This window comes from Spodoptera frugiperda, chromosome 9 (assembly GCF_023101765.2).
Source record: "Spodoptera frugiperda isolate SF20-4 chromosome 9, AGI-APGP_CSIRO_Sfru_2.0, whole genome shotgun sequence".
NCBI lineage: Eukaryota > Metazoa > Arthropoda > Insecta > Lepidoptera > Noctuidae > Spodoptera > Spodoptera frugiperda.
The window spans coordinates 428051-446527 of record NC_064220.1 but is presented as its reverse complement, the minus strand read 5'-3'; the positions used below and the strand labels follow the sequence as shown (position 1 = coordinate 446527).

At 34.3% G+C, this 18477-nt stretch overlaps 2 protein-coding genes across 2 annotated transcripts; both read right to left on the bottom strand.

Moving 5' to 3' along the window:
• Positions 1-9718: 9718 nt before the first annotated feature.
• On the bottom strand, positions 9719-13041 carry LOC118271384 (uncharacterized). Its single transcript, XM_035587469.2, has 2 exons — positions 12211-13041; positions 9719-11345 (listed from the first exon to the last, which is right to left on the bottom strand). Exons 1-2 carry the CDS (start codon positions 13009-13011, stop codon positions 10899-10901), a joined length of 1248 nt encoding a protein of 415 aa, XP_035443362.2. The 5' UTR covers positions 13012-13041; the 3' UTR covers positions 9719-10898.
• A 1159-nt stretch (positions 13042-14200) lies between these two features.
• LOC118271306 (uncharacterized) lies at positions 14201-17764 on the bottom strand. The gene is made up of 4 exons (XM_035587341.2): positions 17608-17764; positions 16043-16103; positions 15419-15544; positions 14201-14390 (listed from the first exon to the last, which is right to left on the bottom strand). The coding sequence occupies exons 1-4, from the start codon at positions 17638-17640 to the stop codon at positions 14290-14292; spliced, it is 321 nt and encodes a 106-aa protein (XP_035443234.2). The 5' UTR covers positions 17641-17764; the 3' UTR covers positions 14201-14289.
• Between the last annotated feature and the right edge of the window lie 713 nt (positions 17765-18477).

Sequence of the window (18477 nt, the reverse complement as noted above, 5' to 3'; positions counted from 1 at the left end):
GTGGCTGGGCAACTGGCTGCCGCGCAACGGGTAGCGGATTCGATTCCCGCACGGAGCAACTCTTTGTGTGATCCACAAATTGTTGTTTCGGGTCTGGGTGTCATGTGTATGTGAACTTGTATGTTTGTAAACGCACCCACGACACAGGAGAAAATCCTAGCGTGGGGCAACGTTTAAAAAAAATAAAATAAAAAAAAAATCAACTCATCTCTAAACTTGAACATGTAAGTATCTGTTTTTGTGTCCCAAATAAATAAATAAATCTCAGTTCACTATTGGAGTAAGCATGGGATTCCTCTACCCAAATACAACACCACTCGCACTTTAAATAACTTAGTTTTGTGAGAAGACATACGTAACTACCCTATCACAGTATCTGATCACCTAACAAACAAACTTTCTTTTCTTTTTATAACATTAGTAAGGTAAACGTATGTGTGACATAGAAATAACCAATAACATAAGTACTGCACCGTAATGAACAGACACGTGGTGCCATCTATTAGCATACTAGCATATTAATTGGTTTTCATAATATTTATTATTATTTAATGCAAATATAGCAAACATTATACTTGTGGGAAAAATTAGTAATAAAAAACAGTAAAAAAAGACAATTTAAATATTCATAACAATTTATTAAGTGAATTTACCAAAATAAGCATATTTACTAATCACTACGAATAATTAGACAGATATTCTAAAATACAGTAATACAGACAGATATTCATAAAGCATAAAATGATTATAGCATCACATCGAGATAAATAGGCAACGTAACAGCATTTTCACAATATAAATGAACAGTATTACCTGACAGTTCAGAGCACCGTTGTGCCGTGTCCGCAGTCGAACAACTTCTGATCCGTCGACAAGTGCGCCCCACTTTCCTACTACGATTCGGTAGTAAGTGGGGGTAGCAAGAAGTCAAATGCAATACTTTCATAAAACGGAAGTTGATTAAAAAAAATACATTAAACAATTTAAAATGTCTTCACTCTCACACGGCCATTCTGACGAGCAGCCTATGGCTCGCGAATAAGACCATTATAATATTTAAGGAACGATCGTTAACAATCAGTGTTAGAAATCTTACTAAAAACACATTCAAAAATCTTTTTATGGTCAAATCACAGGACCGTAGTACCAATTCACATGGCAATCAGTTCTAGTCAAATCACATGACTGTTACGCCAAATCACATGGCAATAAGTCTGGTCAAATCACATGACCGTAACGCCAAATCACATGGCTGGCCAAATCACATGGCAATAAGTCTGGTCAAATCACATGACCGTAACGCCAAATCACATGGCTGGCCAAATCACATGGCAATAAGTCTGGTCAAATCACATGACCGTAACGCCAAATCACATGGCAATAAGTCTGGTCAAATCACATGACCGTAACGCCAAATCACATGGCACTGGTACGATTGTCAGACACAACCATGGTCGTTGGCCAGACGATCACTGTTATGCCGAACAATTTTCCCAGAATGTAAAACTACATAATTAAATAAACTATTAGGTAAATACAAAATTTAATCAGAGGTATCTAATGAGTCAGTTAATTCACATCCCATGTCGGGACTGACAATTCGCATATTATCATGAGAAACATACAACTCATTACCAGTTTTATGAACTCTTACTGTGTATCTATCGTTATCATGTATCTCTGTAATGACGCATGGACCTCGAAACTTACTGTCAAGTTTGTTAATTGCTCGCGGATTTTGTCGAATCAAAACAGTATCACCGACCTTAAAGGGAACAATTTTAGCCTTAGTTTTATCATAATTAGCTTTTTGAGTTTGAGCAAGCTCGTCCATCCTGAGCTTTGATTCTTCACGGCATGCATCGAGGTCCAAACGTTCGACATCATTTAGTAAGGCTGATATAGCGGGAGGAGACTGATCACAGCCCATAAGAAGTTGGAAAGGAGTACGGCCTGTACTTTTACTGAATGTGCTATTAATTGCCAACTGTACTTCGCCAACAGCATCCTTCCAACTTCTCTTGGATGTATTCTCTACAATTGTAAAGCAGTTTGTCAAAACCTTCATCATTCGCTCCACTTGCCCGTTTGCGCGGCTTACACCACTAGCTATGAAATGTAACTCTATAGACCAATGTTCACAGAAACTTGAAAATTCTCTTCCGGTGTAGGAAGCAGCCTGATCACAAACAATACGTTTAGGAGTACCAAAAGTGTAAATCAATTCTTTCAAACAATTAACGGTCGCTGCTGCAGTCAAATTAGTAACAGGTTTTATAAAAACGAACTTTGTAAATGCGTCTATAAAGACAACAGCGTATTGTTTGGTAGGCTTATTACCACTCAATTTGCCAGTCGTATCCATGTGAATGGTATGGAATGGCGTCGGAGGTTTATCTATTGGGTGTAGAGTAATTTGTCGGGAACCAGATTGACTTTTATTAATTTTGCAAGTCAGACAATTGTCAACATACTTTCGAGTGCATTTGGACATATTGGGAAACCAAAACTGCTCTCTAATTTTTTCAAGGGTCTTTTCCCAGCCGAAGTGCTTAAGAGAATCATGATAAATTTGTATTATATGCCATCGATAGCTTTTTGGAACAAATAGACGTTTTTTAATTTTATTACCGATGGAAATGACACGATACAGCAGACCACCTTGTATTTCATAACTGGATGCTACATTTTTATCAATACTGCCTTGTTGGATAGACTCGATAATAGTTTTGGTTTCAGGGTCATTATTTTGTTCTACTTCTAACCATTCACTATAATTTTGAACATTGCTTATATTGACAGTTGTCGGATTGCGGCTCAAATAATCTACGTGGGGAATACGTTCTCCCTTACGATATTCTATTGTAAAATCGAAAGATTGAAGGTATGCCCACCATCTATGCACTCGGGGTAATAATTCTTTCTTGTTACGTGAGGCCTTCAGAGAGTTACAATCTGTAACGACCTTGAATGGCCTGCCGAGTAAATAATGACGGAAATGCTTAATGGATCTAACTACAGCTAGCGTTTCCAACTCGTAAGAGTGGTAACGACTTTCAGTATCAGTGGTGCGCATACTAAAATACTCTACGACTTTCATCTGATCATTATGTTTTTGAAAAAGGATACCTCCGAGCCCCGCGGAACTGGCATCTGTGTGAAGTTCTACAGATTTGGTAGGATCAAATAGAGTCAGCACAGGTTCGGAAGCTAGGTACTCAAGAATTTTATTTCTAGCAGCTTCATGCTCAGATGTCCAGTTCCACTTGACATTACTACGAGTCAGGTTATATAGCGGAATCATTATCAAAGAAAAATTTGGTATAAATTTCCGGAAATAACTCGCTAATCCACAAAACTGCCGAACGTGTTTGACAGTTGTTGGGATGGGAGCACTTAGAAGAGCGTGAACTTTACCCGGACTTGGCTTAACTTGACCGTTAGAGACAATTCTACCTAAATATTCAATCTCATTTTGCAGAAACTTGCATTTCTTAACATTAAGGGAAAAACCGGTTTTTTGAAGAGCATCTAGAACTACCTTTAAACGCTCGATACCTTGATCAACTGTTTCTGAATAGATAACTACGTCATCAATATAAATTAAAACAAAATCGTCAACAAATTGTTTAAGTGCTGTATTGATGGCCCTTTGGAAAACAGAAGGTGCATTACAAAGCCCAAATGGCATGCGTAGAAATTCATATTGCCCGTCAGGAGTGACGAAGGCAGTTTTTTCAATTGAGTCCTTAGCTATTGGAATTTGGTGGAAACCTGCCGCCATATCTAGTACGGAAAAGTATTTAGCTCCCGATAATTTACTAATATGGTCGTCAATAATGGGAAGTGGAAAGTGATCACGGACGGTGTTGCTATTTAATTCTCTGTAGTCAACACACATTCTGTCGCTACCATCCTTTTTTCGCACTAGTAATATGGGACTCGCAAAGGGCGAATTACTATCTCGAATGATGTTATTATCTTTTAGATCTTTAATCAACTTCTTGACATGATCACGTTCAGCTGGAGCCAATCTATAGGGCCTTCTCTGAACTATTTTTTCTGGGTTCTTTAAACGAATAGTCAGTTCGCCTGTAGTTACTTGCGAAACTGCATTGCCAGACGTGAACATTTCAGAATAAGATTGTAATAAATTATGTAACTGAATTTTAATTTCGGGACTTATATCAGGGTTAACATCAACCATGTCAAGATCAAATTCCTTTTGAATACAGTTAATATTGTAAGAATTACGACAGACTTTAACGAAATCCTTTGAAAAAGTGACCTGAATTCCCCGGATATCAAAAAGATTTTGACCAAGTAAAACATCATACTGTATGTATCTGTCGGGAACTAGAACAAATTCCAATTCAATATTGAGGCCATCAATACACACCATACATAATTTTGTACGTGATGAACGAAAAGAATTGTCTCCAACGCCTCGCAAAATAAGACTTTTATATATGATCCTACCCTTAATAGAATCGCCTATACTTTCGCGCATAAGAGAGCATTCCGCACCACTGTCTATCAGGCACGAATAATCGCGGTTTTCGATTTTGATTGAGTGCAAGTTTTTATTACTCAAAACTAAACTATTTACGTGAGACAACTTTTCATCTTTCGCGTTCTTATTCAAGCGTTGAAAACAGTTTTCAAAAGTATGCCCCCTTCTATTACAAAATGTACAGGTGTTATTTTTAAGGGGCTTTGATTCAGCAGGTTTGGAACTGTCAGAAGTAGAAGCTGAATTCTTTTGAGGACCGCGATTAGTTGAGCCTGAGCGGCAATCTTTCTGTAAGTGACCTAATTTGTGACATTTGTGACAACGCCTAGATGCTATATCTGAACTAGGAACGTTTTTAAAACGCTTAGATGGAATAGTGTGATCAGACTCTTTCCCAGGCCGTTTACGCTTATATGAATTAAGACTTTGAATTAGCTGTGGCAAACTTTTTGGTGTAAGTCGAAGCAAATCAGAGCGAATACGGAAGTCAGACATACCCGAAATAACTGCTTCGACGAGGCGTTGCTCAGTCATCTCCACGCCAATCGCCTTCTTTGCCAACTCCCATTTTCGAGTTGCGTACTCAGCTAGGCTACTGGCTTGCTCACTGGTGTATTCCATGAACTGCGTTAGGTCATCGTAGTAACGGGCTTCATCTGCAAATGTTTCAATTAAACCTGTTTTAAGTTCAGTCCAGCTAGTTAAAGATGAATAATTGCGACGTGCCCATTCAGCGGCTCGTCCGCGCAAATTTTTCCGAGTTAGATTAAGGATTTCTCGGTCAGTAAGCTCATATTCGGTTTTAAGCTCTTCAATGTTTCGGCACCAAACTTGTACAGTATCGGTCCGATCATCGGGATCAAATGCAGGTACATAAATATGTTCAAGACTTCGCATCCGCGGGGTAGGCCGCACATTTGGTGGATTGAAGGCCTGTGCGGTGGTACGGATTAATTGCGTCATCATTTCCTGCATCATATTTTGCATATAATTAATAGGTACAAATTCTACTGTCCTTGTGTCACGACCATCCGTTGATCCGCCAGGAACAGTACCGCCGTTAACTTGAGACGCATTTCTGTGGCCAGTCGAATTATGCGGTACTTCTTGGCCCAAAATTGGTGATGAGCACCCGGAGGTAGTCCGCCTTTGAAACACCGGCGGTGGTGGCGTAGCATTTGACACGCCATGGGGCAGCTCAGCGTCGGCCATTGCAGATTCATCAACGTTCATCTTGAAAGACCTGAAATCAATCATTCGTAGGCGTAGTTTATGTTTTTCTATCCCACTTCTGATGTGGGAGAAATTAGTAATAAACAACAGTAAAAAAAGACAATTTAAATATTCATAACAATTTATTAAGTGAATTTACCAAAATAAACATATTTACTAATCACTACGAATAATTAGACAGATATTCTAAAATATATGACGTAAAGCATAAAATGATTATAGCATCACATTGAGATAAATAGGCAACGTAACAGCATTTTGACAATATAAATGAACAGTGTTACCTGACAGTTCAGAGCACTGTTGTGCCGTGTCCGCAGTCGAACAACTTCTGATCCGTCGACAAGTGTGCGCCCCACTTTTATACTACGATTCGGTAGTAAATGGGGGTAGCAAGAAGTCAAATGCAATACTTTCATAAAACGGAAGTTGATTAAAAAAATACATTAAACAATTAAAAATGTCTTCACTCTCACATACTTATTTTTATTCATATATTTTTTTAAATTTGTTATAAGTATTTTTCTAGTTGTCAGTGTTTTTACCATCAAATAATTATTTCACATGCACACAAACCTGGAATAACAATTTGTTTACAATACATATTATTATTCTCATTTGACAATTTTCTTAAATGTGGTTTTCGACTAACTCTGAGGAAAGAAATACCTCTTTATCTAAGTAATGCAAGTATGTAAGTATGTGTAACCATTTTTCCAAAGGATCATGTTCGCATCTATAGATTACTCGTTTATCATCAGACACCCTATAAGATTGAGGTATTTGTTGTAGTTGCAAACAGCAAAACATGTATAAAAACAGTTCCAAAATCTTAAGAAATAAAACAAAAAATACAAAATAAAATTTTATAATTGGTACAAAATAAAAAGTACAAAAGATATTTATCTCCTAAATTCATATACGGTGATTATACAATGTGATAGGCGTGGGACTTCTAACCCGTTAAGGCTGAGTACTACATCTAATTTTATCGACAAAAAAAATAATATTGGGGGTTGAACCCCTAATTGAAAATATAGGAAAATAGTGATTTTTTCGGTAAGAATAATTCACAAATTATTTTTTTTCTCACCAAAACATTATCAAACATATGAAAAAAGTAATGAATTAGTTAGCCAAGGTTATTAGCTACCGTTTGTCGTCTTTTTTTTTGTTTCTACGACGCATACAACCTTTGATATCAAAAAAAGTAAAAAAAATATTAAAATGGCCATAATTTTTAGGGGGAGGGGATTCGACCCCTTCGACCCAGGACTTTTGTCGTTAAAATTAGATGTAGTATTCAGCCTTAACGGGTTAGAAGTCTCGCCCCTATCACATTGTATAAATAATATTTAATAAATATTTATGTACACGCGGCAACGATAACTAGTATACACCAACACATCGACACAACTATCGCTACACAATATCCCTGTGTGGGTATTCCGTAGTAATGTGCATAAAAACGTTTGTTCATTACGCACACATTGGTATATACTATAAATTATTGTGTCGGTATATGTAAGAATTTCGTAAAAGATTTTATGAATAAAAACAAGGGTAGATAGAAATAATACTTAACAAACATTTAATAAATCGAACAACGAAAGATCGAGCTACACAAATTATACCCATACAAATATATCTAAAGGAATCTTCTCGTCGTATATTTATGTTATTGAATCCATTACAATATTTCGTAACATTTATTAATTGCACGTTTGGCGTAATGGTTAACGCTTTGAGTTATCAGGCAAGGTGTCGCAGGATCGAACTCAGCAACAACGAGTTCTTTTTGTAGTGTTTACCAAATATTTTTAAACAACATATAATTCTAAATTTCTAATCATTCGATACTTGAGTATTAAATTTGTAATGTTTGTGGCGACCACGGAACTCTCGGGTCATTTTATTTAGCCCGTTTATAAAGTAACTACCGTCAATTCTTTAAATGTTTTCCAGATCACCCAACTTACAAAATAAAATTATATTCTTAGTTGTCAATTTATGAGCATTTCATTTTCATAGTTTATTGCTACATAATTCGTGTGTAAAGCTCAACATATCTCAACACTTCACAAATTTGAAAAAGGCAGAAGTAATTATTTTGCACGAACAAAAGATAGTTCTTTTGTTTTAGATAGATCTTTTCTTTAGTGAAATAGAAAGGCGCTTAACTATATCGGTGAGTAAATAAGATAATTATTATGTTGATATTCTGGGTAATAAGTAATAATAATGAGTAATGATTGAATTAATAATTTTATTTTAAGTTCTCTAAAATTATATTTTTAAATATAATAAAATAATGTTATTATTTTTTGTTTTATAAAATACAAAAAATAATAACATTAAATTTATGAATATTAATATTTGAATAATGAATACTTTTTATTATTATTGATGAATTTATTATTAAGAATAAATAATTATTGTTTAATAAATTTAAAACTTAATCTATTTTAATTTATATTAATAGGATACTAATAATAATATTTTCTTAAATATCCTTATAAATAATTTATTATCAATCCTGTTATAGCTTAAAGGATTTTAGTAGCATTTTATTACTATGTAAACCTATATATATGTTGATTATAAAATATTGTATAATTATTGTGTTTACAACTAAAGCTACTTGTAGTTATATTTTATTCCTATTGATAAGTAACTTTATAGATTTTCGTGGTATTTTAAATAATATATTTTTGTTTAATAGTGTAAGTCCGTGCAGTTATGGGTGCGCAGATATGCGGAGACTGGTGATATTGAAAATTGCCAAGCTGGGCCGAAGCCGAAGGCAAATTCGTTAGCCCGGCACTACGACATCATAGCCAGGCATAAGGCTGATTCCTTTTTCAACGCGCACTGCAGCAACGGCACTCGATGTTTTCACGCAAACAATAAGGAGGCACCTGCATTCTGGTTTAAGGTGCAGGAAGCCACCCAAAAAGATATTACTGTCCACAATGCACCAGGAACAGCGATAAAATTTTGCCAGAAATTTTATAAATTTTGATAGGGCTAATAATGTGGTTATATTTAACGATGTAAATAATTAATTTCATGCTAGCAGCATAAAGTTTAAATTTATTTGTATTGAATTTTTTTTGCGTTAACGCTGAGTTATCTCGATTTATTTTTCGATAATCAGTTACTGAGCCATCAGCCAAATTATATATAGTCCAAATTAACTACAATGTTTATATTTTTAAAATAATATTAAAATGCAGTCTAGAAAATACGGTGAAGTGATGTTATTGTTATGCGGTTAGAAATTGTCATAATTTCTTTCTATTCAACATGTTAATTCACTTCACTTCTCATTTTTAATAACTTATGTAACTGCTGTTCAACTAATTTGAAACATTATATTTACGCTCATCCTTAACCAACTTAGAGTATGATTCGAAATGTTATAATGTTAAAAACTTATATAATCGTCACATTTTTGCTAACATATTGCCCACTCAATATTGAATCTTATAGCAACCGCCTTAAAACACAAAATGGAGAATTCTAATAACAAAAATTTGCTAATTTCAAGAAATAACAATATTTACTGTGAAGCGGAAATTTGGAAAAAAAATGTTTTAATTAAATTTTTATAATAATTTTATTTTTTAATACTTTTTTTAATTTTAAATTTTAATATTAAAATATATATATATATATATATATATATATAATATATATATATATATATATTATATATATATATATATATATATATAATGTTTCTTATTGTTTAATAATAAGTAATAAACCATATTAAAATTTAATTTATTATTATTTAATTAATAATATTTAATTAATTATTATTTAATAATATATATTTTTTTTGTAATAATCATTAATAAATAAAAAATTGTCTATGAAAACAATTAATAACATTTTTTATTTGATTTATATCCAATATTTATACTTTATTTCTATAAAAATAAATTATATGTAATAAAATAGATATCGTTTTATTTACCGACTTAAATGCTTCTTTTATAGTCTGATTTTATTATACAGAAAACAAAAATAAACTTAAAAAAGACAAACAACGAAATAAAATACATGTAAAAAAAATATATGTTTTGCTGGTTTCGAACCCACATCGGCGTAGAGGGAGACGATTAGAGCAAGCTCGTTAAACCACTCGTCTACGAGCACTACGTCTAGTTTAGTGAAAATGTTGAATCATATCATCAATTGTAAATATTTTTAACCTTACCCATCTATTAAATTATAAAAATACATATACCGACACAAAATTTATAATATATACCAATGTGTGCGTAGTAGTCAAACGTTTTTATGCACATTACTACGGAATACCCACACAGGGATATTGTATAGCGATAGTTGTGCCGATGTGTTGGTGTATACTAGTTACAGTTGCCGCGTGTACATATATACAAAGATGTTATCTTTCTTTATCTCTTATAATTAATTGTCTAAGTGGAAAAAGTAGTAGGTATTCGTTCATATAATTTTGTTCCTCTACAAAATAATGTTCATGTTAGCTCCTTCAACATTAATAAATTGCTAACTAGGTTTTGAATTCAGTAAATAGTAGGTCACATCTGATAATGCAAACAACAAAATTAAATAAATACTCGTTTCGTTTCGATCATAAATAACTGTTTTTACTGCAATCACAATTATTTCCACATTTCCATAGCACGTTAACCACATCGTACATCATAGAAATTTAGATAAAAAAACAATATTCTTATAATATAAAACTTATATAAATTAAAGTACTGCAAGTAGGACTGCCTCGTTGGTCGAGTGGTCGCAAGTGCGACTGCAAGGGGCAAGGGGTCTCGGGTCGGGCAAAGTATTACTGGGTTTTTTTTCGGTTTTTCGAAAATTTCTCAGTAGTAGCACGGAGTCTGGAATTGTGCCCGGTATATGGCATTAGGCTCACCCTCTATTACATGGGTCTTATAACACAAATGGTGAAAAGTGGGTGTATATTGTATAGCGACATTACGTGCCATAATGTGCACCTCTGCCTACCCCTTCGGGGATAAAAAGGCGTGACGTGGTGTTGTATAAATTAAAGTACAAGACCATTATAAACCTTGACTAGTTTACAAACATAATATTAAAAGGTAAGTGTGAATAGGATCAGTTGCCTTTAAAAATACAATAATTAAAGTAGACCAAAACTAAGAAAACTTTCAATAACATCAATGATACGTTTCTTCATTCGACCAGCGGTCTCACTCTGGAAAATATCCATAGGTCCAGCCACTTGACCAGAGTCTGCAGCATCAAAATTCTCTTTGAACTTAGTAGCCTCTTCAGAATTTGCTGTTAGAATACTAGCTAAGAGTATACAGCACCCAAATGAGAGTTTGCCATATCGTTTAAGGTCAGCATCCAGCTGTTCTCTTGGGTAAACGTAGTTGGCTTTCAGACCATAGTTTGATAAGGACTTGTCTAATTCTGCGTGGTAATAGTCCAACCAGTCGTAGAAGTTCTGAACCCTAGACTCGTGGTCGGTGCAGTTGAAGATCATGTAGAGGAGGTCGTATACTGGACTGGAGTTCTTGGATAGCTGGTAATCAATTAGTATCGAGTCCTTTACGTTCTCGCCCTGGAAACAGAAAATTAATACAAGTTAATTACATAATATAACATAAGATCACTTATATTTTCTTAGGTGGAACAAATAACAGCTTAAAAATAAAATGTTACACTAAATTTTCTCCAGTCATATCAATAAGTTCTACGTTATAGGGAAAGAGAAAGCCGTCACAGTTGGCGCAGTGGTTGGGTGACCGGCTGCAGTGCAACGTGTAGCTGGTTCTATTCCCGAAAATGTAATGCCACATTCTAAGTAAAGCTACTATTATCAACCTGGAGTCAGGAAGTTTGGCGGTGTTTCACCCCCGTATCTCGGAAAGCACGTAAAGCCGTTGGTCCCGCGCTGCGTCTGAACTCTCCGATCGCGGCAGTTTGTAATGATATTTTGCTATTGAATAATCCTAGGTCCAATTATGGACAAAAGCAGGCTGATGATGACGATGATAATACTTTACCCTAACCAGGAACCTTTGCAATCGATGCCATTATACTCGCTCAAGTAATGGACTTGATAAATGAGGTAGTAAAACAGGTAAACATTAATTTCAGGTCATTGTATGGTTGTAGTAAAACAGACCAAGTACTATACGGAATACGACTCAGATAACACTATCAGATCCGTGTTCGAGCATTCCGTAATTACTGTCTACTGCACTATCTCAATAATATAGGTATTATTGGTACCAAAATTGTTTTTACGCAAACGCCAAAGCGATTTTTTTGTCAGTGCAATATTATTAACATCATAATCGCTTGGTAAAACTTCTACAAAATATATCATCGGTCTTTCGTTTTCAAAATATTTCCTTTACTAGTTTTATTAGGTTTGTTTCTTTATTAGAATAAATATAATTAGGAAATTAGGTTCAACATACCTCAAATTTAAACATGATGTTGTTCACCCAAGAATCACCATGTTGAATGACTGAGTACCGGCTTCCAAGTTCGAATTTCGCCATCTTAGCAGCACGTTCAACTACTTCAACTACTTTGTTTTTTACTATGCTTTTATGCTCTGGATCATCCAGTACTCCAATAGCAAAATCTTCAAGTTGAAAGAAGAATCCAAATTCTTCTTTAGGAAAAGCAAGCATGGCTCCCCACATATCTTTTAAGCTCTCCTTGAAATAGTCAAAAGTTTCAGGTTCTTTACTTTTCAAAACGTAAGACAGTGAGTGGTAGATAGCCAAATTCTTCAGCACACTTCTCATACATTCATCAGAAAGTGGTTTTAGTCTGTCCAGCATATTGTAATCACTAGACTTAAGGTCTTCTAGCAGAATCACTTCATTGGGCGCTTCAGGGTTTGCTCCGTAGCATTTTGGAAACTTGTATAAGTCTTCTTCTGGGGTGTCAACTTTCTTCTGTAGCTCTCTCAGTTTTGGTAAGAATTCTAAGTAAATAATACACTCATTGCCAAAACTGAATTGAGCTCCCATACGTCTTCTTACCATTTCATTGGTAGGAGCTATTTTGCCGATCATTGACAGTGTCCCATTTTCTCCTTCCACAGTTATTCTCTTCACGCTAGCTGAATAATTATCACCAGCAACTCCTGCAGCTTTGATTGTCACTTTGCAGTCTTGATATCCTTGTTCTTCAATAACTTTTTTGATAAATTCCAGTTGATTTTCGGATATATCCTGAAAGTCACCTTCAAAATTTGGTGGTGCCATCCTGATTGTAATTATGTAACTGAGAGCCGGCAGTTCCGTTTTCATATATATAGCCGATAGTTTATCTCAATGATAAGAGATTGTTTATTTATATACGATTAGATTGTACTCGTTGTAGTTGTGAAGCTAATTTATTTACGCTATATGCATAGTAGTGATATATCAAATTTTAATTTTGTGCATTTCTTATATTCTTTTATTGTTTTTTTTGGTAATTAGTTTTTATCCAAAAAAAACTGCTCTTAGCGAATGAAATAATATATGAACTTATTAAAAAAATAATAATAATAATATGGCTGTTGTCAACTAGCATTTGGCGTAGTTTTGAAATTAAAACCTTGCTTTACCTGCTTACTGAGTTTAATCCTTCTTAGGACTGGAAAATTGTAGATTGACAAACTAGTTTTATTTGAATGTGTATGATATATTGTGGTTTAATGGTTCACATTGCATTGGAACTGTTCACTTTTTTTTTAAAGAATAACAGAAACATTTGTTGTTATGTTTTCTCGATAACCTTTTGTTTATAGTTTATAGATGTCTAGACAGATGCAGCGCGTGCGTCGTATTGATACCGTGTTGTAATATATGAGGGAATGTACAATGAACATACATGCATAATCTCACGCCAGTCTCCAATGGGGTAGGCAGAGACAATAGAACGTCAATTACCACGAATTTTACATACCTCTTTCGCTTCATTGCTGATGTGAAATATTGATAACTGTTGACAGTCAAAAATTTTTTCATGCATGCTCGATGGTTAATAAATGTACTTTTAATTTGGCCCTTCTTTATATCGCCAATCTGGTCGATATATATCTGTCTAGGGCGCCTTCTATCTCTTACCTCTCTCTCTTGTCTTTAATGAGGGAATGTATTATGTTGCTTATAATTATATGTATTTGTATAGGTATCGCTTCCAATACTTTAATAACTATTTTAATCATCAACCTTGTCATGTGGGTTGTACATGGTGTAGCAATTACAACATTGTTTTTAATATCTTTGTATAACTAACCCCTATTACACGGGACTTATAACATAAATGGTGAAAAGTGGGTGGACATTGTATAATGGCATTACGTGTCGTAATGTGCACCTATGCTTACGCCTTTGGGGATAAAAGGCGTGACGTTGAGTACCTTGTTGTAATAAAACAATTTATTATTTAAATTAAACGACTCTAAACGTAATTATATATTATTTATTAAATAGTATTCTTATTAATTGAGCACATTGATTTCATGAAGATAATAAATAAGGTAACGATTGGTTTTATACGAAGTTTCCTTTTCCTTTGTGATGTGATGAGACTCTATGTTTTTCTATCGATGGCTTTAGAGGATGCATTTCATTTTCCATTGATTCCTCTGAAACTATAAAGAAAATAAGAATCACTATATAGTATAAAACAAAGTCGCTTTCTCTGTATGCTTAAATCTTAAAAACTACGCCACGGATTGTTGCGGATTTTTCAATAGATAGATTCAAGGAAGAGGAGTCTTATTCTTGAATCCAATTCTAATCGATCGACATTGACTTTTACCAATTTCTTACTCTTGAGTTGCAACACTAACCCCTATTGCATCCGTATTGTGTGGATATTTAATTAACTAAATGGTATTGAGATTGGCTTTAAGTCTCGTACTCTTTAAGTGATACCACGGCCTAACAAAAAACCGACAAAATCCGATGTGAATCATGCTTGCGTTGTGTTACTTTGTGTGAGTGAGGTTACCGGAGGCCCAATAACCCCCTTTCCCATCTTCCCAATCCCCGATGCCCCAACAACCCTTAAATTCCTAACCCCCAAAAGGACAGCAACGCACTTTTAACACTTCTGGTGTTTCAAGTGTCCATAGGCGACGGCGATTGCTTATCATCAGGTGATCCGTCTGCTCGTTTACTGACTTATTGGATAAAAAAGAAAAACTTCGAATGCTATTTTAACAGCTACGATTATGGTTTTATAGTTTTGACATTAAATAATAATGGATATTTTATTGGATTGACAATGCATTGACATTAATGGAGATTTTATTGGATTGACATTGAGATTAGTTTCAAGGTAAGCGCCCTGGTTTATTTATTATTTATCATTGGTGGCTTTATTTATTATTAATCACTGGTGGCTGGAGAGTAAGGTTGGTGACAGACACCAGAGGCGTTACAAATGCGTTGCCGGTCTTTTTGGGGTTAGGAATTTTAGGGTTGTTGGGGAAACAGGAATTGAGAAGATTGGGAAGAGGGTCACTCACACAACGCAAGCGTTGTTTCACGTCGGTTTTTCTGTGAGGCCGTGGTATCACTCCGGTCGAGCCGGTCCATTCGTGCCGAAACATGGCTCTCCCACACTTCATTTTAAAGTTGAATCTATTTTTTTATAAAATCTTCATATTCTTACCGTATAGTGAATTGGTAGTCTTAAAACAAGGCATTCTAGTGCAGTAGTCTGTCCCATCAGCGCTGCAAACGCATTTATTGCAGCCTATGAAGTAAGTAGTGAAAGGTTTGCATTTCTCACCGTTGTCTGTAAAAAGTAAAGGAATTAATGTAATAACATGTTGTTAGATTCAATAAAACTCCTGTTTAAATTTATAAAAAAATTTTTCATTAAAATGTAAGTAAACTGTCAAAATTGAAATGCATTTGGATTAAAATCGAACATAACGAGATTATGTATTATTTACATATTTTTTTCGGTTGATTTTATTGTAAGTGGTGCACCTTTATATACAACTTCAAAAAAGGAGGTTCTCAGTTTCACCTGTTTGTATGTGTGTTTGTAATTATCTCGCGTTTGGCTGAATTTATTTTAGAAAAATCCTTTTGTTACTGGAAACTGGTACTACTTTTCTGCATTAATATATGTGAGTAAACTGTGATTTTTTAGTTAATTTATTTTTTTTCTTAACCTCAAAACACTGTTAGGCTTAGATTTAGGTTATAACCGACTGTTTCCTTATCCTTATCACGAAAACTATTCTCGTTTGAGAAGAGTAATTAATAATAATGAATAATAACTCACTTGTTCTCCAAAATAATAGCATATCATCATTCAGGGGCATTGCATTTACAATTGTGAATAACTGAAACAAAATTATCGTTACTGTTATTGTTATTGCCACCTCTCCGTAGAAGTCGAGCACCTTTCTTCGATATACCCTCACTTGTAGAAGGCTGCACGTCATCCATTATTTATTTAATTATTTAAAGTAAAAAAAAATTAAATTCAAGCCCGTGTCGGGTACCGAGGAGGACCTTGGAACGACGTCTGACGTGACGTTTGTTTTGTTTTTCAGAGTGTAAATGAAATCAGATTTAAAAAGTTACAAAATCGGTAAAATTATTGAAAAGGTTGAAAGAAAAAAGTTTTTTTCAACATCGACAGGCACTAAATTAAGTATATATAGTATTTAGTATCCCCAGTGACAGCGGACGAGTACTTCGACGTCTAACCACGCCTAACACCTTTATTTTAGTTTTAAGTTAGTATATTTATTCCTTTTTTTTTGGTATTTTTAAGTTGTAAATAATGTGTTAGTTTAGATTAAAAGTAGATTATATTTTTGAAATAAAATAATATATAAATATATACATCAGTATATAGTAATTATATATTTTATGTCGTAAATATTAATAATATAATTAAAAAAAATATATACATAAATATATATATCAATATATTAAAAATATTAATAATATATTTTTTTATGTTAATATAATGTTTGCGAATGTACTTTCTAATAATTTTTCATTTATTTTAACTACTCATTTGTTTTCCTTTTTTTTTCCTTGAGTGGGCCATTCGGACGTAGCTGATTTTTGTTTACGTCCGAATGGCCCATGGGCCATTCGATTTGGGCCATTCGGACGTTGTACCCTTATTGACACCATACTCTTTAGGAAGAGAAAAACGTAATACTGCTTCATTTAATTTTTTAACACTTTATGTATAAAATGAATATAGGTGGGCTTAATACCGATTGCTAGATAATGCCAGATAAACGCAGGGTGGTGCAAAGAAGTGTTACGGTAGTTTTGAAACAGTATGGTTAGCATGTAATAAAGTCTTCGTTAAATCGATTTCCATCATAATTTTAGTTTTATGGACAGCGTGGCTGTTTGCCAGTCATAATAACTGATGGGTTGCTTCAGCTAGGGAAAGCAATGGTATCCTTAAACTGGTCCTTACATACAGTGATGAGTTACTTGTTGAAGATCAAATTCAATGCAGAGACCTTCACGTCCACTAAGGGCTATTTAGGTATTTATTTCTTATATTAAGGCATATCAACAATGGAAACATGATATGTTGTTTTAAAGTAAAAAATAATACAGAGTTACAGACTAGTGTTTGCATCAATTAAAGATATGCACAGCATTCAATTATTATATATAATGTGTGTGCCAGTTAGTACCCTAATAACTAAATGAGAATACAATGAAGCGTAGTAATGACAACAATATTTCAGTATAAGTATTTAACCATACACAAAAAATAAACAAAAACCTGACAAAATAACTAATCTAGTTAGATAAGAAAAATAGCAAGAGAAAAAACACAAAACAATAAATCGTTTTATCACTCACAGAAATAGCAATCAGCATTAAACCAGCGTGCATTTCGATTAAAGACTAAGTTCGATGTGTGTACGTAGGAAATAATCAATTGCAACGTATTTTCATTAGAAACGTTGTGTTGTACAGCCTCGATATAACTATTATGTATGCAATCAATTGTTCACGCAGATTTTATATCACTTCTGTTTGAGGATAAATATTATCCTAGTAAAGGAAAATATTATTATCTGGACTCGTCTGATTTAACAATACTTACTTTGAAAATAGTGTGATTTATGGTCATTTGTTAGCAAAAAGGTAAACGTCCACAGACCCGCATCGTACGCATCGCACGCATTCCGTATGACGTCATCGGTACGCATCGCCTGTAGGCATTGCCGATAATGCGGATCAGTGGACGCAGTTGTATGAGTTTCTACTACAAACTAAAATTCGTTGCGTATGATGCGTGCGGTGCGTACGATGCGGGCCTGTAGACGCTTACCTAAAGAGTGCGTTATTGCGTTATAAAGTAATAAGAGTCTGACACTCCCTCTCACCTCACCCAAGGCGGGAAATGTTATTGGATGATTTTCCTAGAAAGGCAAAGTAGCATAATATGTATACAAATAGTACATTTTTAAAATATAATATCACAAAGAACACAAAAGAAAAAGGTTTTTTAAAACCTCGTTATTTTGAATCACTTCGAATCGCATTGGGAATCAATGGTATAGTCTCGTACCGGGATCGCAGAATAAATCTCTAGTTTGTTTGCCCTGCTGAAAGGTTTACAAATACTACGTACGTACATGAAAGTTTCATGTGTTTTCAGTCTACGAGTGAGTATTGCGATTGCGTTGTTTGAATGAAAATCTAGCACTAAGCTTAGAGTGGATT

What these genes read in the sequence shown, in the direction of transcription:
- LOC118271384 (XM_035587469.2), bottom strand. Translation starts at nt 13,011, where the DNA reads ATGGCACCACCAAATTTTGAAGGTGACTTTCAGGATATATCCGAAAAT. An exon ending in ACATCATGTTTAAATTTGAG is followed by an intron (nt 11,346 to 12,210) that starts GTATGTTGAACC and finishes TTCTGTTTCCAG; the next exon opens with GGCGAGAACGTAAAGGACTC.
- LOC118271306 (XM_035587341.2), bottom strand. Translation starts at nt 17,640, where the DNA reads ATGCACGCTGGTTTAATGCTGATTGCTATTTCT. An exon ending in TAATGCTGATTGCTATTTCT is followed by an intron (nt 16,104 to 17,607) that starts GTGAGTGATAAA and finishes ATTTTGTTTCAG; the next exon opens with TTATTCACAATTGTAAATGC. An exon ending in GCTATTATTTTGGAGAACAA is followed by an intron (nt 15,545 to 16,042) that starts GTGAGTTATTAT and finishes TACTTTTTACAG; the next exon opens with ACAACGGTGAGAAATGCAAA.